Below are 24,031 nucleotides of genomic sequence, written 5' to 3'. Positions count from 1 at the left end.
TATTTGCAATATTATTATAACATCACTTGTGTTTAGTAATGCTGTTCTTTCGTTTTAGATTGAAGTGACACTAGATTCCATGTTTCAGTTTGTTATGGAAACTAAGTCGGCTTTGGAACAAATTATTAACACATCTAGTACCTCAGGAGAAAAGTCAACCTGTGCATTTACTGAAAAATCCAAGAAAGGTAGTGTAGGAGAAGCATTAGGACGTTCATTAAAAAATGTGAGTTGATGGCATAATTGTTTTTTCATATAAAATAATTTCATGTAGGTACAAATCCTAACCATTATAACAATGACCACAAATTTTAAGCTATATTTATTTTACACAGATGGTTCAAAGGGTTGTAGCATCCTGATCTATCCCAAACTTCATTCCTTTTCATAAACGCTGGAAAAAAATTTTTTTTTTTTTTTTTTTTTAGTTCAAAATTAAAATATAAATCTTGATATTATTTTGTTTCTTTCTTTGAATTTATCATATTAAAATTTTAAAACAAAAATATTACTCATTGATTTAAGTTCAATAAACAAGCTATTAGTGCAAGGCATCATTTTAGTTCACAGTAAATCACCAAAGTAATCGATATGGCATTGTTTTTGTTACATCTCATAGTGTTTGCCTTTACTAGTTGCCCTAATATTACACTATCTTGAAAAATTAACACTTTGCCAGTAGAGATGACTAACGTTACATATTCTCTCTGGATACCATCACTCAGACAGCACCATTTCAAAGCCTGGGTATGGTTAATATAACTCCACAATATGAGAGATGCCAGATGGTGTGCGACAGTAAAGATTAATAAGGCTAAAAAGTCCAACAAAAAACTAATGTTTGATTAGTAAATTCCCATAGTCTGAGGCTTTCAGCCCTAAACCCCTTTTTAGTATTTAATGAACAATAAATAAATTCAAAAATTTACTTTTTGATCCTTAATAGCTACAAACCTTCCTTGGATCATCCTTCGTGGTCTAAATCCTTGGGGAACAGAATGTTCAATTGATAAGGTTGCCAACCCATCCAAATGACTGTGTCTCATTGTAGAATGGAATAGGTTTGATTAGCTTTTCTTTTGGAAAAATTTCCTTCAGTGCTGCCTATGATTCTGTTAATGTTACAAGAATTCTCTGTTCTTTGAAAAGATTTGCTAATGATAGGTGGAACAGGACCAGGGTATGTCTGCCAGGGGCAAAGGTTGATGATGTTGTAGAGCGGATATCATCTTTTAAGGGCACAAAAGGTGATATAGTTGTACACGTTGGCACTAATGATATTAAGAGTAGGAGACCGGCAGAATTACTTAACAAATACAGGTCACTGTTGAAAAAAAGCCGTGAATTAGGGTTGAATTTGAAAGTGTCTGCAATTCTGCCCAGACACGATAGGAGGGAGTATATGATGAGAGCCCTGTCGATCAATTCGGCCTTGGAAAGATTGTGCAAGGCTCAAGGGGTAGAATTTTTTTCAGCTTGGTCTGTACTTGTTAACAGGAGAGACTGCTTCTACAGGGATGGGATACACTTAAATAGAAAGGGTGCAAGAATATTTGCTGATGCTATCGAGGCAGTGTTAGGTGGGTCGGAAAACTGCTAGATTAGGGGGATACAAGGAATAATAGATTAACAGTAGCCACTGGCAGAGGAGAAAGTGATTCTTGCACTGCTTCTATTGGAATGAGCAGCAGCCTGGAAAATAAGATGCAGGATATTTCAGAGATTGCTGGGAATTATTGGGGTACAAGTAAACACATGGGTTGTGTTAGGGTAGCTAAGAAAAAGAACAGGTACATGCTTGCGTGTACACCAGTGCTAGGAGTTTAGTAAATAAATTTGAGGTATTGCACAAAACATCAAAGGCAGATATTGTGGGGATTTCAGAGACGTGGTGTCACACAGATATAAGGAATGCAGAACTGGAATTTGGGGAGTACAATATCTACAGAAGGGATAGGAAGGGAGGAGGGGTTATGCTATTAGTTAAGAAATACATACAATCCAAGGAAGTGAAGCCAGTCAACATTGCTGGACAGTGCAGTGTCGAGTCAGTTTGGTGTGACATAAGCATTGGGAGATCAAAATTGAGAGTAGGAGTGTGCTATAGGCCTAATGACTTTGATGAGTATAATAAGAAACTGTACGGGGAAATAGAGTGGGCCAGTAAATCAGAGAGTCTTATAATGGGGGATTTTTTAATTTCCCAGATATTGACTGGAATTTGGGGGCTGGTCACTCACACACTAGCAAGGCTTTTGTGGATTTATTGGATGATTGTTTTCTACATCAGCATGTTCACGAGGCAACTAGAGGGAGTAATACTCTTGATTTGATTATCAGTAGTGATTCTTCATGCATTAGGAATCTGCAGGTAAATGAACCACTAGGTGGCAGTGATCACAGTGTGCTGAAGTGGGATTTACTCAAAGAGGTAACTACCATTAGGGGTAAAGGGAAGGGTTATTGCTTTCGTAAAGGCGACTGCGATGGACTGAGACAGTATTTAAATTCTATACAGTGCGACCAACTGATGATGTTACCAACAGCAAATGCAAAATGGGAAGCATTCAAAGAACTTATCTTGGAAGCGACTAGGCTTTACATGCCAAATGAAAAATATTGTGCCAGGTTTAGGCCTAAGTGGATGTCAGATGAACTAATGAGGCATATGGCAGAGAAGAAAAATGCATGGGATACATACAAATTAACACATGACACAGAAGCCTATGATAGATACAAGTTGATCTGTAACCAAGTTACAAAGGAGATTAGGTAGGCAAAGGCAGATTATGAGAAATCTTTGGCAAAGGATGCAAAGAAAAACAAAGAGTTCTTTACCTATGTAAACGCTAGAAGTAAAGGAACGAATCAGATTGGTCCACTGGATATTGATGGTTCAATTGGTGATGATCCTGCTCATGTGGCTAACAAACTAAATGAGTATTTTGCATCCACCTCTGGCATTTCCCCTCCCTGAACAACTCCTCATCTGTGAATGTAGATTCATACATGAGAAGCTGTTTAGGGAGGAGAATTCCAGAGGTGAATTAAACTCTGGCAGTGAGCTTGATGCTTTTATAATAACTGAGAGGAAAGTGGAGAAGAAACTGTTGAAGATAAACATAAAAAAGGCACCCAGGGTGGATGGGATCTATCCAGTTATATTAAAGGAGGCAGCAAAGGAAGCAAACCCTTAGCCATAATTATGAGAGCTTCCTTGGACTCGGAGGAGATACCCATGGACTGGAAATATGGAAATCTGACCCCAGTCCACAAAGGAGGATCAAAGGTGACACAAGTAATTATCGACCTGTTAGCTTAACTTCTGTTCCAGGGAAATTAATGAAGGCACTGGTTAAAAAAGCACTGCAGGATCATCTAGACAAGTGTTCAGTTATAGCTTGGACACAGCATGGTTTTGTTAAGGGGAATGAAGTCTTGTCTGACCAATTTGATTGGATACGATGATGTGGTCATAAAGGAACTGGATGCAGGGAATAACTTTGATATCATACATTTGGATATTAGAAAGGCTTTTGATACTGTTGCACATGGAAGACTGCTGCACAAATTGGAGCAGTGTCGCATTGGAGCCAAATTGCTGCTATGGATAAAGGAATGGTTGAGTGGGAAAAGACAGAGAGTGGTAATCAATGGACACTGCTGTTTGTTGACTAATTTTATTAGAGGAGTCCTGAGGGACACCACTAATGTAATCCACTAGTATTCAGTGTTGAGCCCATTGTTGTTTTCTGTATTTATAAATGATATTGATGATGGTATATCAAGCTTAATGTCCAAGTTTGCAGACGATATGAATGTTTGCAGGGTTGTTAAGGACACTAATGACAGTAAGCTGCTGCAACAGGTCTAGAAAAGTTGAGCAGATGGGTTGAGAGGTGGCAAATGAAGTTTACTATTGGCAAATGTAAAGTACTGCATGTGGGAAGCAGTAACTCCAGAGTAATGTATCAACTCTTTGGTACTACACTGACAGTGGTAGAGAATGGAAATTAACTGGGGGTAATTGTTCAAGCAGATATGAAGTTTTCTGAGTAGTGCAGATGATCTGCAAGAGTAGCTCCTGGTGTCTTGTCAATGTTATGTAGGAATTTTTCTAGCAGGGATAAGGAGGTGATTATCCCCTTGTATACGATAATGGTCAGGCCACACCTTGTACTGTATCTGTATACAGTACAAGGTGTGGAGGCTTCAGTTTAGGAAGGATATAGAGCTGTTGGAATGAGTACAGAGAAGGGCAGCAAGATTAGTAAATTGAATGAAGGGTTGCTCTTACGAAGAAAGGCTTAAATTTTGCAGATTACACTGTCTGGAGACTAGGGACCTGCGATGTGATCTGATTGAGGTGAATAATGCCTTGAATGGTTTGAGCTTGCTCAATGCTGATGGAATTCTTACTCTTACTCTTACTCAGAATAATCTCCTGTGAGGGCATAAATTCAAATTGAGGAAAGTCAGTTGTAGGATAGATGTGTGTAAGTTTGCCTTTAGCCAGTGGGTAGTTGATTGGTGGAACACACTTCCATCTTTTGTTGTGGAAGTTGATAGTCTAAATAAATTTAAGGCTGAGCTGGACAGATATTTGGAACAAATGGAGGGGTGAAATGGGAGAAGTTTTTTTTTTTTTTTTTTTTTTTTTTTGAATGATGCTGCATAAGCTTGCTTTCTTGGATCATATGCCTGTACTAATGATAATGCTAATTGTTTAGACATAAACTTTTAGCTAACTAATTTCATTCTTAATAACATAACCCCTATGTTTAACATTGTCTATGGAAAAAAATACTTGCTTTACGAGCGTGCACTAGGAATGGATTAACTCGTAAAATCGGGAACTGCGTGTATATATATATATTTGAAGAGGTCCATAAATTTTTTTACTTTTGAAGGGATCTGTAATTTGGGACCATTGATTTAAACAAATGTGATTCAAGGATTTTTGCCAGTATCATTGAGGATACTTTGAGGATACATTGAGTTCAGGGAAACTGCTAGTTAGGAGGGAGAAGGGTAATATAGATATGCTTTTTTCTGATATTATGGAGATAAATTCAGGTTAGCAATTTTTTTTCTGAGTGTAATTCAGGGTAGTAAACTGCAGAAGAATACTTAGTTTTAACTGTATCTATAGTAATGTCAGGAGTGTTGTCAATGAAATGGCTTAATTTGAACTGCTGGTTAGGACATCTAATGCTGAGATTATAGAGTTAACAGAAACATGGTACCACCAGGAAATTGGGAATGACTAGTTCCACTATTGTATATTTAATGTATTTAGGAAAGATAGGATGGGTGGTGATGTCGTGCTTCTTATCAAAGCACCCTGAGTGTGAACAGAGCTATTTCTGTGGTCTAAGTTACGTCTGCTGGCATAGAGTGTGTGATATGAGGAAGTAATTATCTTCTTCTGGCAGGTCGCTCCATTTAATTTGGAAGAAAAATTATAATGAGAATGGGAGTAATCTATAGACCAGAATATTGTAAAGAATATGACAGAGCCTTTACATTCAAATTAAATGGGCAAGCAAATGCGTATTTCTTATTATGGGTGACTTCAATGTGTCTCAGGTTGATTAGAATAAGTAAGTGGGAGGGAAACTTGCTTTGTGGAAAAATGTTTCTAAATAAACTAAATGATTATTATTTGTACCGGCCAGCATGTCAGAAATAATACTAGGGTTGAGAATATTCTTCACCTCATAATTTCTTACTAATCAGTTGACATCTAATTGGTAAGTAATGATGTGCTTAATGTACAAGAACCATTGGCAGATAGTGATTACACCGTTGTCATGAGAAAGATGATGCAGTAGTTAAAGGTAAAAGTATAGTTTTTAATTTCAGAAGAGGAGACCTTGACAGTTTAATGCACTACAGGGCACCTATTAATTGAGCAGATTGCCCAGAACGCTTGCGTACCATTAAGAAAATATTGCATGAGGAGACTCCCAAAATCAATGAATGCAGTCTGTTGGCCAGTCAAATAGAGCAGAAAAAGGTAGCCTGAGACAGTTACAGAGCACCAATGTATAGTACTGAAGCTACAACAGCTACAAGTTGATTTGTAATAGTACCAGAGATAAAATTAGAGAGGCCAAGGCAAAATTAGAGAAGCCAAAGAATGGGGACAGAGTACAGAGTATTTTTGGGTCTGATGGCACCAGGGATTTACCCCATCTCCGCGTATGTTCTTTGTATCGAGGACACGCTGTCAAGGTCAGAGGTTTAAAAGTGTGTGGGTCATGTGTTGTGTAATATGTTGTGCCCCTTGTTCCTCTGGCTTGTTAGCCGCTAAGCCCCAGATGGGACCTGTCGTTTACGTACTCCGCCACATGGAGGCCAGCCAGGTGTTCCTTTAAAGTTTGCTCTGGCAGGTCCTACCACCTATTTTCCTGAGATTTCAGTGGCTAGGACCTTAAAAAAAAAAAAAAAAAAAAAAAAAAAATATATATATATATATATATATATATATATATTATTCTTTAGTAATATGATAATTTATGTTGTATTTTACTTTTAATATACTTTTATAGTGGTTTTTCTTTAAATTATTTCTAGATTTTTCTGTTGTATATATATATACAACAGAAAAAAAAAAAAAAAAAAAAAATATATATATATATATATATATATATATATATAGAATGGGGCTTAGAGGGGAACAGGTATCCTGTGTGTTATCAGACACTCAGCCTAAAACACTGATGGATCCAATATCTCTCTATTACAGAAGATTTAGGAGAAGTCCGGTTGGCCTGCCTCCCTAAATCCACTCATGCACACCTTCTCGATGGTAAGCCCTGTTACGTCACTTAGGTGGCAACGAACGTGTAGAGTGGTTCTCTTCAAGACGCCTGGTCAGCGTGAAGAGGAAAAGACCAAACCCTCCAGCAATGAGAGCACAACAATACAAATGGCCCTCAGTCCCCAGCAGCTTTCACTCTCCCTCTTACGGCAGCGAGAGGATCAGAGTGGAGGCAGAGGGTGCTAAGAATCTCTGGGTACGACCAGGCTGCCATGCACGGAAATTGAACTTGGCCTGTTATAACGTACGATCACTCATCGGTGAAGACAGGATATTAGAACTGGAAAAGGAATTAGAAAATGTGAATTGGAATATCATCGGTTTGGCTGAAACAAGAAGAAGAAATGAATCACTTATAAGTTTATCAAGTGGAAATCTGCTGTACACCAATGGAAACAGTGAAAGGAGTGAAGGTGGAGTTGGGTTTCTGGTCCATAAAGATTTTAAAAACAACATTTTGGAATTCAAAAGTACATCACCAAGGGTGTCAAGACTAATACTCAAGATTTCTAAGAGGTACAAGCTAAAGATTATAATGATTTATGCACCAACATCGAGCCATGATGATGAAGAGGTTGAAGAAATGTACACTGAAATTGAGAGTCTTGTAGATGAGCAGAAAACCCACTACACTATTATCATGGGGGACTTCAATGCTAAGGTTGGAAAAAGGCAAAACAGCTCAGAAAGAGGAACTATAGGAAATTTTGGAATTGGTGAAAGAAATAAAAGAGGTGAAAGACTTGTGGAATTTGCAGAATCTCAAGGAATGTCAGTAATGAACACTTTTTTCAAGAAAAGGGTGAACAGAAAGTGGACATGGAAGAGTCCAAATGGATTAACAACTAATGAAATCGACTTCATCCTCACTAACAGAAGATATATTGTGAATGATGTTACCGTCCTGAATAAGGTAAATGTTGGAAGTGATCACAGAATGGTAAGATGTACACTTGATATAGATGTAGGAAAGGAAAGGAAAAAACTGACTCGAGTAAATAATACAAAGGTCTTTGAAATAACAGAGGAGGAGAAAAAGCAGTATGTACTGGAACTTAAGAACAAGTTTGAGCTTCTGCAGAGTGCTCAGGACCAAGATATCGAGGAGGAATATTACAACTTTCTGAAAGTGATAAAGTCCAAGAAACCTATAGGGAAACAGAAATCCAAAGAAGAAAAAATTAGTCAAGAAACACTTGTCATGATGAACCAAAGACGACAAATGAAGAGCAAGAAAAACACTGACAGGGAGAAAATTGAGTATACTGTGTTATGCAAAGCCATTAGAAAGAGACTCAGAGAGGACATAAGAAGATTTAACACAAGAAAAGTAGAACAAGCATTAAGGGAAAACAAAGGATTTAAATCAGCAGCCATGAGCAGTAATACAGAAAGACAAATGATACTGAAACTGAAGAATAGCGATGGTGTACTTATAAACAGTAGAGAAGGCATAATTCAAATAGCAGAAGACTACTATAGAGAATTATACAAGGAGCGAGGGAATGATACCAGCAGTGGGGAAGATGGATTGCAAAGTAGCAACACATACGACATACCCGATATTCTTCCTAATGAGGTAGAACATGCATTGAAGAATCGGAAAGCCCCGGGGGAAGACGAAGTTACTGTAGAGTTGTTAAAATTGGGAGGAAGAGACATAACAAAAACTGGCAAGGCTCTTCACAAAGTGCATTAGAAAAGGTGTGATGCCTAAGCAGTGGAATAATGCAATCATAGTTTTGCTGCATAAGAAAGGAGATAAATCAGAAATTGGAAATTATAGACCAATTAGCTTGTTATCCCATATCTACAAGTTGGTCACAAGGGTCATTACTAACAGATTAGAAAGAATACTTGATGAGAATCAACCGAAAGAGCAAGCTGGCTTTAGGACAGGATTCTCAACTATGGATCACCTTCACGTAATATCACAGCTAATGGAGAAAGCAAATGAATATAAAACACCATTATGCCTGGCATTTGTGGATTATGAAAAGGCATTTGACTCCATACAGCATAAGGCAATGTTTCGGGCACTGGAAAGACAAGGCATAGATACTCCATATATTATGATTTTGAAGAAAATATATGAGAGTGCTACATCCTTTATTAGACTAGACAAAGACAGTAGCAAATTTAAAATCGAGAAAGGAGTTCGACAAGGAGACACAATATCTCCGAAGCTGTTTACTGCTGCCCTTGAGGAAGCTTTCAGAAGATTAGACTGGTCGCAGAAAGGAGTCAATGTGAACGGAGAGTACCTAAACCATTTACGATTTGCAGATGACATTGTGGTCATAAGCCACAATCCCAAAGAATTAGAGGAAAATCTTAATCAGTTATGCACAGTTAGTAAGGATTTTGGACTAAAGATGAATATGGCTAAAACAAAAGTAATGATGAACAAGTATGCCACGGAAAGGGAAATAATGATTGAAGGAGCAGTAATTGAAAAGGTGGAGTCATATACTTATCTGGGACAAGTTATTAGCTGTAATAATGATAAATGGCTGGAAGTCAAGAGAAGAATAAATTTTGGATGGATAGCATTCAGGAAATATAGTCACATACTGAAGAGCAATATCCCAGTTTGTCTGAAACGTAAAATAATGAATCATGACTTATGGAAGTGAAACTTGGGCACTCACCAAAAGAATGGAAGAGACGCTGAGAACTACACAGCGAAGAATGGAACGAATCATATTGGGAATCAGACTGTTAGATAAGAAGAGAAACACATAGATTAGGCAGCAAACTCAAGTAAAGGACATTCTTATCAAAACTAAAGAACTAAAATGATCTTGGGCAACATAGCTCGAAGACATGATGACAGATGGACTAAGAAAATAACAGAATGGTACCCAAGAGGAGCTAGAAGAAAACCTGGAAGACAAAGGCGGAGATGGATAGATGAAATTCATGAGTTTTCGAGTAGTAAATGGATGGCCAGTGCTCAAAACAGAAGGAACTGGAAAGTTGCTGGAGAGGCCTTCATCCTGCAGTGGATTGAAAATGGCTGATGATGATGATGATGATGATGATATATAGAATCCAAATATTACAGAGTTTAAATTGTAAAAAATATATAAAATTATTAAGTGTTACATATACAACTAACCGATTAATGCCATCAAACGATAGACCATTACATCGGACGTTAGGTATGTCCAAATTGAATAAGTTATAGTGTAAAGTAAGTACCTCCATAGTTTGAAAATCGATGTAGCCCCAGGCCAACCGTACGTCCAGTATACATGAAAAATTACATGAAAAATTATAAAATATTAAGTTAGTTAACATAATAAGCCTTACATGGGAAACCCATTTTGCAAGAGACTTTGTCGAGGGCTAAACCCTTACAAAATAACCAACCCATGTTAGACTGAGTCATCGGTTTCTGTTATCATCTGCCTGTATGACAAAACCAAAATTCCATAATAATGGATAATTCATCTAATTTAAAATTAGGTTATAGTAAAGACTATAAATCAGTATAAATCTAGCCATCCAATAAGGGGTATGTCTGACCATAATTTGTAAGAATACAGGCTGAATGATATTTAGCCCGACCGATCGCTGCAACATTATAAGCACAACTGAGAAATTATTAATATTTGCTGAAAATGGCTAATTTGGCTAACTAAAGGCGAACGGAAAGCAGAGTAGTTAAAGCAATAGTACCTCACTCCCCCTCGAATTACTCTAATAGTTCGTGAGATATGAAAAAATAACGCAAGAGGATAGATAAAAGTGAAAAAGAAAAGGAAAAGCAATTTATCGATAACACATTGGATAAAACCGGGAGTGTAACTTCCCGACCCTAATAGTAGGGATCCTGGTTAAGTAGTAAGAGCCAGTAAAATATATCAATAGAATGCGAAAAGGAACAGAAAAAACGGAATGGCTAATTCCTAAGATAATTTACTATAAATCTAACGTCAGAATATCACGTAGTGGCGAACTTTATGTAAAGCGTTAAACAAAGGAGCTAATACCGTAGAACCAGTATAGTCCCATCAAAGAATCTACCTAACATACATTACCGTGGCCCAAGGCGGGAAAAACTAAACGCCTGCTGTTAACGCACAAGACATTTATAACTACCGCGTATACTGCGCCACCTAAGATTTGTCCAATAATAGCCAAGTTTGGGATGAACCAAAAGTATAATAGTGCCCTCTATAGTAGAGAAAACAAAACTAATAATTCTCAGATGTCGAAGAGAAATCTTAGTAAAATATAACGAATTAATTCCTACTGTAAAAACACATATAGGTACCACTTTTCTAAGGCGTAAGCTATATATAGCGTGTTTATGCAGCAGTACCTAGTATGTACATGTATAGACATAGGCTAATTAGTAAACAACTCGCTCCATAGATACCAATGTATAAAACAGATAATAATTCCTTTTAAACAAAGAAACTATACCAAATAATAATTCCTTTAAAACAGTACCACGTACGTATAATTCAATATACGGTATGCCTAATAGAATCCATGGTATCCAACTGGTTTAGATTATCGTGGTATGTTTTTAGGGCTATGGACAAAGCAGTACTCATATGTTTCATAATGAAATTATGTGGGAAACCGTTATCTAATAATTTATGCTTAAGATCGATCAGAGCGTCTATAACATCACTATTATTATTACAGATATATAATCTTCTGATACCTTGTGTTACTATTATGTTTTTAAGGATACTATTATGTTTTTAAGGATATTTGTACCCCAACTGGTTAGGTCTATAGTTTTGAAATTGAATTCTTTGCGTTTGTCAAATACCTTGGTAGTTAAGTTGTTATTCTTAATATGAATGTCTATATCCAGATATGCAGCTTTACAAGAGTCACTCTTGTTAGTGACCTTTAGAACCAAATCCTGCGGGTAGTGTTTAGCTGCTTCTGTATGAAAGTTAATATAGTTGAACACAATTAAGTCATCTATATATCTGAACATATTGATATTTTTATCGAAGTTGTTTTCAAAATGGTGTAGATATAGATTGGCAATGAGACACGAGCTACTCGCCCCCATAGCTATGCCGGTATGCTGTATGAAAATATTGCTACCATTATAAATATAGTTGTTGGAAATACAAAGATTAAATAGGTTATCCCAGTAATTATGTTGGCAGGGTAAAATTTCGCTATATTCTGTGAAATAATTATTTAAAACCAATTTTAAACTATCATGCGGGATGCTAGTGAATAAGTTTTTGAAATCGTATGTATTTATGTGTTTGATGTTATGCTTATTATTCTATGCTAGTGAATAAGTTTTTGAAATCATATGTATTTATGTGTTTGATGTTATGCTTATTATTCTTTATAAAGGTTAAAATAGGTCTATTATTACTAATAATTCTAGTGCAATCTATAGTATTGAAGATCAGTTCAACTAGCTTACTATGCGGGACCTTTGAGTAGCTATTTCTACATGAAGTTATAAATCTGAAACTGATAGGCGATTTATGAAACTTGGGTATACCATGCAAAAAAGGAAAGTTAGTGTTGTAGTTATTAAGTTTTAACTTTTTTTGTATAGCTAGTAGCTTCTTGGTAATAGTACCAAGGTTACCGTTTGATCTAGCTATGTAGTTCATCGTATAACAGTGAGGCGTAGAATTTTTTGCAGATGAAACTATAATTATTGGCGGCCTTGTCTATAGTAGTTATGATAAATATATCCTGTAAATCCTTTAATTGTCGCTTGATTAACTGCATGTTATATCTTTTGCTATCTCTATTGGTATGTTGCTTCCTATGTAAAAGCTTCCTACATATATGTTGATTAAGTTCGCTGTTGGTAAGTACCAGCCAATTATAGAAGGCCTCTAGTGGTAAATTATACTTATATGCAAGTTTAAGGCAAAATTGCATAAGGTCAGAGTGTACTTGTTTGGTAATATTGTTGGCATTAGGACTAGTATTAGTTCTGTATTTAAAACCATAGGAAAGTACTGTTCTCAGTTCCTGGTGTGGAACCAAGTTGAGATCACCTGTAATTACATGCATATGATGCCTATCTACATAATCATGGTATTGTGGCAAGTGGCAGTAGCAGATTTTATTTTATATATATATATATATATATATATATAATTAAAATAAAAATTCTTTTCTTTTGGGCACAGATGGTACATTATACGCTACTTAGAGGGGCTATAAGGGATAAGCGCTGGAGGTGATAAGATTTCCTAATAGGTCGGGCATGAATTTTGGCGTATTAAATTTGTATGTGTGGGGCAGGTGCTGTTCTAAGGAGAAAGAGATGGGAGGGGAGGTGGAAGACTGGGGGGTTGGAAATTGGAAGTAAGGGGTCTATAGGGAAGATGACCCCTTTGAAATAGTGGGGCATGCCCATGCCCCACCAGAGGAGAAAGAGGGGTGGCAGGAGGGGGGGGAGACAGCAGACCATCCCTTGCCCCCCTGCTAGGGAAAGAGGAATAAAAAGCAGGCTAGACAGAGCCAAGGCGCTATATGGCTGTATGGCATCATAAGATGCAATCTTCAAGGTTCGAGTCCCAGTTTCAATCTTCGTGTTTGCATTGGTCCAGTGGAGGTCCAAGTCCAGAAGTCAGGTCCAGTTTGTTTCGTTCATGTGTTGTTATCTGCTTCAGGTGGTCACTAGTTCAGAGTTTTGCAGTCATCTCACGTAGTTACGTTTGTGGTTTCATAGGTTAGTGATGATGTGGCAGGGATCTTTGTCTTTCAAAGAGTTTGCGGGCAAAGACGGTGAAAGCCCAGTAATTATCTTCTACTTGCAATATTATTTGTTCTCGGTCTTTTAGCAAGGAGTTGATGCATGTATATAGCTGACATCTGAGGTCCTCATAGTTGTCACAGTCATGGATAAGATGTTCCTAGGTTTCCTCCTGACCGCATTTACAGCTTGGGTTGTCGGAGATTCCCAGCTCGTGGAGTTTCCCTCTGAAGGATCCGTGTCCCGTAAGAAGGAAGGTGGTGTGTAAGCCAGGGGAAAACCAGGACGGGGAAATAGGATATACCCTGCTGACATCGGGTATAAATTTTTTGGTGTCTTGCCCTTTTGTGGTAAGATTCCATCTATTTTGCCAGATAGATTGCAGGTGTTCCGTTAACCTTATTTTTTGAGGATTTGCTTTTCTGTAGATCTGTTGTGTAACCTAGATAAGTTGTGGTTCTTCCTTTCGAATGTTGGTGTAGCAGCCCACAGCGCACAATCTCCAGGTCCAGGAGAAGGAAGCCCGCCAGTACCTGGAGCGCATGGGTGCTCACCGTGCAGCAGGCTCTTGTTGTCAATAGTATGGATCGACTCCGGCTTTTTCTTGTTGACTGCTGTGTTTGCTTTCTGATACCAGGCACCTGCACGATAGGCAAGGATAGGGATGAACAGAGCTTTGTATAGAAGGGAGAGGGCCCTCTTCTTTAGTCCCCAGTCCCTCCTGGTGATTTTGGTTATCAAGGCCGAGAGCCTCCTTGTTTTCATTCTGAGATAACAGAGATGAGATGTGAAGTTCAAGTTTCGGTCTAGTATTATTCCTAAGTATTTTAGTTCCTGTTTGAGTTTGATGGTCGCTCCATTTATTTTGATTAGTGGAGGTCTGCCAGTGTCAAGAGCACCCCTGAGGAGTATTGAGTTTGTTTTTTCGGTTGAGATCGTTAGAAAATTCCCCTTTGCCCAATGCTGTGGCATGTGTGTGGCATGATTGCCTATGGCCTCTAGTTGAGCCCTGCTGTCTGCTTGAAGCGTCATAATCAGATCATCAGCGTATTCCTGTGTAATGACATTTAGAACATCCAGGTTTAAAAATTCATCAAGCACCCGTTTCCAAAGGAGCGGCCCCAAGACGGATCCCTGGGGGCAGCCCCTGTAAACCGGTCTGGATACAGATGTAAAGGGAGTGCTGACAGTGATTCTTCGGTTTTCCAGGTAAGATTTCATGCAGCGAAATAGATTTGATGGGATTTCAGCCCATCGGAGCCTGGCCAGAACACTGGGCCACCAGAGGGAGTTAAAGGCTCCAGCAAAGTCAATTGAGATGAGGAGGAAATATTTCCTGTTACAGTTTCTGACTGCATCGATAATCCTCTCAAAGGCATCAATGGTGGAGCATCCCCTCCTGAAACCAAATTGGTTTCTTGACATCAATTGAGCATTCTGGTAATGGTTTTCAATTCTGTGGTAGATGAGTCGCTCAACGAGCTTGCTCTGCATCGACAGCAGAGCGATAGGCCTGTATGAGCCTGGCATGTCCTGGAGTTTAGTGGGGTTTTTTAGGATAAGTCTGACTCGTGCTGTCTTCCACAAAGTTGGAAAGAAACCCTCTGTGAGGCATTGATTTGCTAGGTTTAATATAGTATCCTGTATAATTTCCACTGCCTTTTTTAGTATTTCCGGCTCTATTTGATCTTCGCCGGGATTTTTCCTGTTTTGCATTTTGTCTGCAGCTATGTTGAGTTCCATTATCGTGAAAGGGGGCTCCATTGTCTGGGTGGAGTATTTATCATTCCCCTCGCAGAGAGTTCTCTGTTTGTGCGTGTGTGGAATTGTTGAAGGTAGGAGGATATGGTCCAATATATTATTAATGGAAGAGTGCCAGGATCTGGTGTATGTCCCTTGAGGTGTTAAGGTGGCAGCAACAACTTCTCCCCTGGGGAATTTACTGGTGGTGATTTTATATACCAATCCCCAGGGGTCTGCATTTCCCACTGTGGATACAAGGTCTTCCCAGCAGTGTCTCTTTCTTGTTTTAATTTGAGCCATATGTTGGTTCCTGACCTCCCGGTATTGCTGTCTGAGTATGTCAACCTCTGCTTGGGGGCCAAGATCTGAGTGCCCTTTGGAACCTTTTTCGGGTATTATTCACTCGCTGTCTTATTGCCTGGAGTTCTGGTGACCACCAGTGGACCACTTTGGGAACGGGCTTCTTCTTCCTGATGGCCATATTTGCTGCTTCAGTTATAAGTTGCGTTACTTTTTTGTTGGTGTTGGTCTGGATTGAGATATTTTGGGTCGAAATTCCTGGCTTTTTCCATCAATGTTTGTTGGAATAAGTTTCAGTCTGTTTTTTGGATGGCGTATCTTGGCGAGAGGAATCTAGGTGGATATTGTGCTACGAGGGAGTGGTGGTGGAGGTCAAAGGTTAGGACTCCATAGTCCGAGGTAGTCCAGTGTTCTTGTACCACCCAGGGGGAGAGATGCCCAACAATCGACCGATGTTTGTCTCCCATAGTGTGCTGGAGAAAGTTGATGGTTGATTAGGTCTGTTCAGAACTGTTAGATTACTGTTGGAGATGTAATCCTCCAGGCGCTGACCATTTCTTGCACCCCCGCGGTCTGGTCTTTCACTGTGCCAAGCAGGGGATCTGCAGTTGGCGTCCATTCCTACTATGAGTTTGGCATTCTGCATTTGTATTTGAATATTTTGCAAATATCTTGTCACGGGCAATACATCTTCTCCCGGACGGGCATATATATAGGTGACATAAAATTCCCCTAACGGTAAGGCTATATGGGCACATACGGCCCAGTTTGTACATAGGTCTGAGATCTTGGTTACCGTGAGGTCAGGATTCTGGACAGTGATGGCAGCCCATGGGTTGTCTCCATCAACTTGTACGATCTTGTAATGTAGGGGGTAGCCTTTTACTTTGTTGTAGGTGTAGGGCTCCTGTAGCATTAGTATGTCATTTTCTTCCGTGGCTTTTTTAGCCATTTGTGCAGCAACAGCCTTAGATCTCTGAGCATTGTGCTGTGCGAATTTAATCTTTGTTTGATTATAGTGATTCCTCTTATTCGCCATAGTCGGTTCTGTTTTGTTGTGCACTCTTAGCCTTTATGTAGATTGGGCACTTATTATCCCGTAGTGAGTGATCAAATGGCAGCTTCGTTTCTTTACAATTCACACAAATTGCAGGTTCTGCTTTCCTAGGGCAAAATGCGAATTCATGTCTGATGCCCGCACAATGGCCACAGGTGGGCTGTGTTTGCTTACAGGTGTGGGTCGTGTGACCAAAGCGGCAGCACCTGTGCATTTGGGAACAGCCACATGCTCACGAAAACGATGGCTGCCCCAGTTTATATAGATTCTTGATTATTGGATCAAAGATTTCCAGGCCGCTGCTGAGAGCTCTATGATCCAATTTATGGCATTTCCGTTTCTGGATTTAGTTTTATGTTTCGGCATATAATGTGTTGCTCTGATTCTTCCTCCATGAGTGTCTGCGTCAAGTTTTTGCAGTATATTTCTTCTGTTAATTCTTCTGGTGTTGCCTCTTTGTCTACATCAAATACAATGATGCTTGGCCCTTTCTGTCTAGGAGGCTCTGCTAGAAGTCCCAGCGTTGAAATTTTGGGGTTGCTGATTATACCTTTTATGTCCTCCACAGTTTCAGTCTCAATTAACACCCCTACGTTTTTTGTTTTCCGAATAGATCTAATCTTAGTATGCTTGAAGTCACCCTTCAGTTTTTCTACTATTGTTTGCTTTACTTCTTCACTGGTCTTGTGTGTTTCTGTAGAGGCTGGCTTTAGTACAACTAGGTGCTGTTTTGGTATGAGGGTTTTTCTCTGGGCTGTTGTGGTTCGGTTTGTAATGGTATTTGGCTTGTTTAGGTTGGTCCTCAGCGCTTGGGAGTAGGTAGGGACGCGCTGTAGCATTTCCTTTGCCCTACTGTTTTGATAGACTTGAAGTTTGGCTAAGGCAACCTCTTTTTTCCAAGTTGGTCTGGACTAGGATTGTCTCTATTTTCATCCATAATCCCACTATTTCCCCCTGGAGTGCAGTCGTAATCCTGTTATGTTGATCTTTAAATAGGCTTTTTAGGGTAGTCCTTAGAATAAGAGACTGCTCCAGTGCCTTCAGGCAGTCTGGGGTCCAGTGGGGTTTCTTGTTTTTCCTGCCCTTTTTCTGTCACATTTTCTTGTTGGGAGATAGTCTGCTCTGTTTGGTCTTTGTTCTCGCTTTTGGAGCAGGTTTTCATCTCTGATCTGGGAGCTGTGGATTGCTTGCCCTTTCTCTTCGCTGTGGATGCTGTTAGAGTACTGTCCAAATCTTCGTTGTTCTATAAGTATTGGATCATTGTTATATATAGCCTTTTTCAGAGGCGTATTTGGATTTTTTGATTTTACAGCCAGGTCCTGATTATTGGGATTGTTTCGGTTTATCGGTTCCATATTTTCCCTGGATGAAGAGTTCTGAACGGCAGCTACTTAATTGGTTAGCTGCAGGAGTGCAATGCTTAGTGCAGATTCTGTTTTATGCTTGTTGACCTAGAGCTTGCCAGGTGGGAGGGAGAGATCTCAACCCTAATTACCAAAATACCTGGATGTTGTGCTTAGTTTATTATTCGTTCTGGGAGGTCGGCACTGTGCACATTATTATATATATTCTCAATATCATTATATAGTGACATTACCTGACTTTTATTAATCCTGTGTTAAATATATTTAGTACCTCTAAAATGTTTTCGACATAGATGTCTTGAAGTAGCAAGTAACTCGCACTAACGGTCACTCAGACAAGGTCCAACCAATCAGGGCTTGACCGCGTGGAACACTGAGAACGTATTGTTATATATATTCAAAATATCATAAATATAGTGACATTAAATAACTTTTATTAACCCTGTATTCTAATATATTTGGTACCCCTAAATGTTCAAGGTATAGATGTCTTAAAGTACGTGGCACTCACACTAATAACGGTCACTCAGACAATGTCCGACCAATCATGGCTCGACCGCTTGGTGTACACTGAGAACAACTGTCTTTGTTTATCAGGCACCATATTAAAATTAGACAGAAGTCCAGTAAAGTATCTGATATTCATCATGCAAAAACATATGTGGCTATAAAGCTGCGCATTTACAATTCCCGATGGTTGATATCATCATCATTTAAGCGATATTTGCAGTGCCAATAGCATTAACAAAGTTCAACTTAATATACAATGGGAAGTTGTCACTTTGTAACCCAGCGTGAGCAGTGCTAATGAAAAGTGACCATAATTTTCGTTTACCTTGGCCGATCTTCACGAAGTTGATGTCTGTGGACACATCTTGAGAAGAGGAACTTGACGGACACAAAGTAGAGCAAAATGTGACACTTTAAACTACTAAAATCACTACAAATAGCGGAGCACCAAAACTGTGAGTCTGACCAGTAATTGGACAGTGCCCTCTACCACCAAAGAATGGGGACAGGGGGGGGATATTCATGTGTTGTTGGGGCGGACCCCAGGGTTTCCCCCATTAGCCGCTATTACTTCTTGTGTTGAGGCTCACGCCAAGACCGCCATTTGTATGTAGTGTATTGGGTGTGTAAATGTTATGATGTGTTCTGTTGTTATGTAGTCGGCCGGTACCTGGCTCTTAGCAAGTGGGAAGCAGCAACACCTGGTCACAGCACCCCACCCCCCCATCCCCGCCACGTGGAGGCGGCCAGGATCTACTACCTTCGTGCTAGTCTATACCGGAACAAAGTTCTAGGATCGGCAAAGTTAGGAGAAAAGGAAAATGGAAACAAATATATATAATAAAATAAAATAAAAAAATAAAAATAATAAAAAACAGCTGGAAAAGTTAGGGGTAGAGGGGAAGGAAAGAAGTGCAGCGGGGGGTCAGAGAAGGGACCCGCCGTAATAAAAGGAAGTTAAGAGAAATTGAGAAAAGATAAAAGAGAGAGGAAAAAAAAAAAAAAAAAAAAAAAGAGGTGGAGGCAATTTTCAGCCTTTGTAGAAGCCACATGTCATTGTACAATTCTATCCTAATTTAGGATTACCAATTCCTATCCTGTGAGCAGGATTAGGAGATGTTGAGGCGCATCCTGAATAGATCCTTCAGCTTAAAGGGTAGCTCTTCCAACGTTGAAGATTTCTTTGGCACTCCCATCGTTTGATAGGAAATCCTCTTAGAGCAAAGGCATATCAGAACTCTACAATGGACCAGGAGAAGGTTCGATAGTTGCAGCAAACCTTAATTTCGTTGTTAGATAAGTATCCAATGGCATAGCACAGCTGAAGCACTAGAGTCAAACTACATACTATATACACTATTTACGATTTCTAACACAGTAGGTTCGTCACTCCAATCAATAAGGATTTAATTTCCATCACGATGTATCACCTCAAGTTAGTGAGACAAAATGCAGGAAGTAGCAGTTGAAGCTTCTTTGAAATATTGAAGTAAAACATATTAATCAATTCTTTCTGGATAGCAGTTCTTTAGAAAGTCTGCAAATAGGATGTCAGTCTTTGATCAAGTCTTCAGAGATAATTTCAGTCGTTCAAGTCTTTCTCTTGATCCAGATTCAGGCTATCTCAGGGCAGCAGCTCTCGTTTCCTCTCGTCTTTTAAATGCTCGTGTTGCAAATAAGTTAAAAGCTTCAAATGCATCTTGTGATTGGATTAGAAAAGGCTTATTCTCCCTGTCGTAAGAACCAGTAATGAGTTGTAGTTCATTCCGTAAGTCGGTATAATAGTGACACTCCAAAAGGATATGATCTGCGTCCTCTTCACCTCCACAGAGACAAAGAGGGGAAGGAGACAGTCCAAGTTTATACAGCTTGCTATTGAGGCTGCCGTGACCTGACAAAAGGTATGTTCCATATAGTCCAGGAGCAAACCACAATAGTTCCTTTTTCCTGAATTCCCTTACATTCGGCAAATACTCTCTTGTCACCTTTCCTGTCTCCGATACAGACCAGTCAGCCTGCCACTTATTAACATAAATAGTGCGCAATCTTTCCTTTTCAGTTGTTATTGGAACATTCAGGTCAAGTTCCACGTTATCAAGAGAAGTAGGATGTGCCTTTTTCAGGTGGTATCTCAAATATCTATACTGGACCTCATATTGTATTGGTATCCTTCCTGTCAGGAGCTGTAAAGCTGCAGTAGAAATTGTCCTACAAGCTCTGGATAACATAAGAAGGGCAGCACGCTGTGCTTGCAATAGCTGTTTGACAATGGCACACTTGGTTGCCCTATAACCCCAGGTGCCAGCACCATATGTGATAATGGACAGAAATATACAGTTATAATACAATCTCAGTGAGTGACCTTTAAGACCCCACTCTTGTTGTGTTACTTGTCTCAATCTAGATAATAATGACTTGCATTTTTCTTTAATGTATTTTGCCTGGGGTATAAAACTCAAACCATCATCCAGAATAATTCCCAGGTATTTTGTGGTTGAACTGTATTTAATAGCTTGTCCTTTATATTTTATTTGATTGGGACGGCCTCTGTCTAACCTGCCTTTAAGCAACATCTGGGACGTTTTGCTTGTAGATATCTGGAGTTTATGTTCGTCAGACCACACAGACAGATCCTGCAGTACCCGGTTGGCAACATCTTCAAGAGACTTCCTGGAGTTTCCTTGGACCACGATGGTTAGGTCGTCTGCATATGAGATCATGGTTGTTGCATCAAAATTTATTTAACCAGGAATCGAACACTAAGTTCCAGCACAGGGGCCCAAGAATAGACCCCTGTGGGCATCCTCTGGTAACTTTTCTTGACACTTGTATGGAACCACTCTTAATAACAAGCGAGCGCTGCGAAAAGTAGCTCATCAGCAACCGGTATACAGGTGAAGACACTTCGGCCTCCCGGAACCTCTCCAGGGCACTTTGCCACCAAAGGGTGTCAAAGGCCCCTTTGAAGTCCACAAAGAGACCGAGCAGATATTTAGTCGTTGTTTCCCGCTGTATTTCTAAAAGAGAAGCAATGGCATCTTCGGTTCCTCTACCCTTTGTAAAACCGAACTGTACAGGCGAAGAGAGTCCTTTCATAACATAGGTAGTCAGAAGTCGACTCGCAATAACTTTTTCAAGAGCCTAGCCCATAACTGGGAGCAAGGCAATAGGTCTATATGACAGCGGATCAGATTCTGGCTTCTTTGGATTTTTGAGAAGAATTTTTAAGTTAGCAACTTTCCAAATTGCAGGAAAATACCTTGATTAAGACAAGAGTTGAATAATGTTGCAACAACTACAGGAACCGTTTTCCATACGCGCTTGAGCACTTCCACTTCAATGCCATCAAGTTCAGGACATTTGCCCGAATGCATGGACTGGATAGCAATATCAATCTCCTCAAAGGTAAAAGGGAGTTCAATAGGCGAGCCCGAGTAACAAGCGTTTTTCACTCTGATGTCTATCTGTTTTGGATCCGTGCATTGTTCTTCTTGATAAGTAATGACATCTAGGATCCTATTCATGGTGGGTACCCAAGATATGGTTTCTTGATCATCAGTAGTTGTAACCGCTGCAAACACTTCACCTGTTGGAATTTTATTGTTTATTAATCTGTAGACGAGACCCCAGGGAGAACTGTTTCCCTGGGTGCTTACTAGTTGCTCCCACGAAACTTTTTTCCTCTTATAGATTTCCTGGTGATAGTTTCTACAGGCTTGTTTGTATCTGTTTTGCAAAAGTACAACCTCCAAAGTGGGACGAGATCTGTCTCTCTTCGCTTTCTGGAAATCTCTTCTTGCCTGTTTCATCAATGATTTTAATTGTGTCAATTCTGGGGACCACCACGGCACATGGTAGGGCTTCCTTTTCCTATATCTCATGGACTGCCTACAAGCAGTAATAGTTATGTTTTGAACTACTCGTGCCTGTTCATCTGCAGTGAGAGTAGTCAATTTTTCTATTTGGTCTTGTGTAAAGGAGTCTTTAAGTGAGGAATCAAATTTATCCCAGTTTGCTTTCTTTGTGTGAAATCTTGGTATGTCGGTAGGATCAAATCTGGATCGCCTTTGATCACAGTTAAGTTGAAATGTCAGATGTTATGATCGCTGGTAGACCAACTAGTGTGCAACTTCCAGTTGGAAAGTCTCGGACTAATAGCAGAGGATGCAAGAGTAATGTCTATGTGAGAAGAACCCATAGGTGTCACACACGTTGGTGGATGGCCAGGGGTGTTTAATATAGTTAAGCGGTGAGATAAGATTAGGTCTTCCAATAATTCACCCTTTCCATTTGTAGTTGCAGCACTCCACAGAGTACACTCAGCATTTGCATCCACCATCACAATAACATTCTTCCCACGTAGAATATTAAGTGTCATATCCAGGTAGTCCACAAATTGTTGTATAGAGTCTCTGTATTGGGAGCATTGACAGTATAATGAGATAGCGTAGACTTGGCCAAACTGGCCCTCCAAACACACACAGACAGCATGGGTGGAGCAGAGACTGGCAATTCTTGTAACTGTGAGACTTGGATCTAAGATGACAATTGCAGCCCAGATCCGACATCGGGTATTTCCACCTGTTTTATCTGTAGCTGGATTGGATTGTACTATTCTATAGCGAATGGGAAGACCCTTTAAAAGACCCTTATGTGAATAGGGCTCTTGAAGAGCCATAACCTGAATAAAATGTTCTTGCGACACTTTTGTTAAGTCATTTGTGACTGCAATGGATTGTTGGCAATTTAGCTGCAAAAACCTGATTTCTGTTGATTGTGAAGTACTAGAATTAACACCTGATGTTGTGTTTCTATTCATAGAATGTCTTTGAACGAACAGCATCTACAGCTTTTAAGTACTCTTGGCATTTGGGATCTCTGAAGGAGTGGGCGCAGTTCTTCTTTCGCTTCTTACAGTTTGGACATTCAGCTGGTTTCTCCTTATTTGGACAATCTATAAAGTTGTGACCGGTTAGACCACAGTGCCCACAAGTTTGTGCTTCTTGATGACATTATCTTACGGAGTGGCCATATCCCGGCATTTATAGCACCTGGGAACTATGGTATAATCCTTAACCGTGTGAGATGTCCACCCTAGATAAATTCTACGAGCAGACAAGAGAATCTTGCGAATCGAACCTGTGACTTCTAGAATCCAATTTATGTTGCACTTATTAGGTTTTGGCTTAGTTGGAAATCGAGGCTTAATTTGCTCTTTTACATCCTCAAGCATAAAATCATAGTCTTTTAAATTTTTCTCATAGATATCTTCTATTATATCCTCAATCTTGCAGTCTTTGTGAACATCATGAATCGCAGTAGTTGGGCCAACTTTCTGGGCAATTCAGGTTTTAAACCACGCTCTTGTAATTTGACACAGTTTTTGATCTTTTCAAGATCTTGAGGGGTCGCAGTTTCAATTAATACCCCGTTTGCCCGAATTTTCCGCATGTATTTAATTTTGACATCCTTTATGTCCGAGGTTAATTTAGCTTTAATCTCTTGTTTTACCTCCTCAC

The 24,031-nt window shown here is 39.5% G+C and overlaps 1 protein-coding gene across 1 annotated transcript in view; it reads left to right on the top strand.

Moving 5' to 3' along the window:
- LOC150083109 (uncharacterized) overlaps positions 1–24,031 on the top strand; it is a 773,496-nt gene that overhangs the window by 453,774 nt on the left and 295,691 nt on the right. The window contains exon 10 of the mRNA XM_090378391.1: positions 59–226. Coding sequence (XP_090234517.1) covers positions 59–226 — 168 coding nt within the window. The remainder of the gene's footprint in view (positions 1–58; positions 227–24,031) is intronic.

This window comes from Mastigoproctus giganteus, chromosome 7 (genome assembly GCF_048544385.1).
Source record: "Mastigoproctus giganteus isolate SK-2022 chromosome 7, ASM4854438v1, whole genome shotgun sequence".
NCBI lineage: Eukaryota > Metazoa > Arthropoda > Arachnida > Uropygi > Thelyphonidae > Mastigoproctus > Mastigoproctus giganteus.
This window is presented reverse-complemented; position numbering and strand designations above follow the sequence as displayed.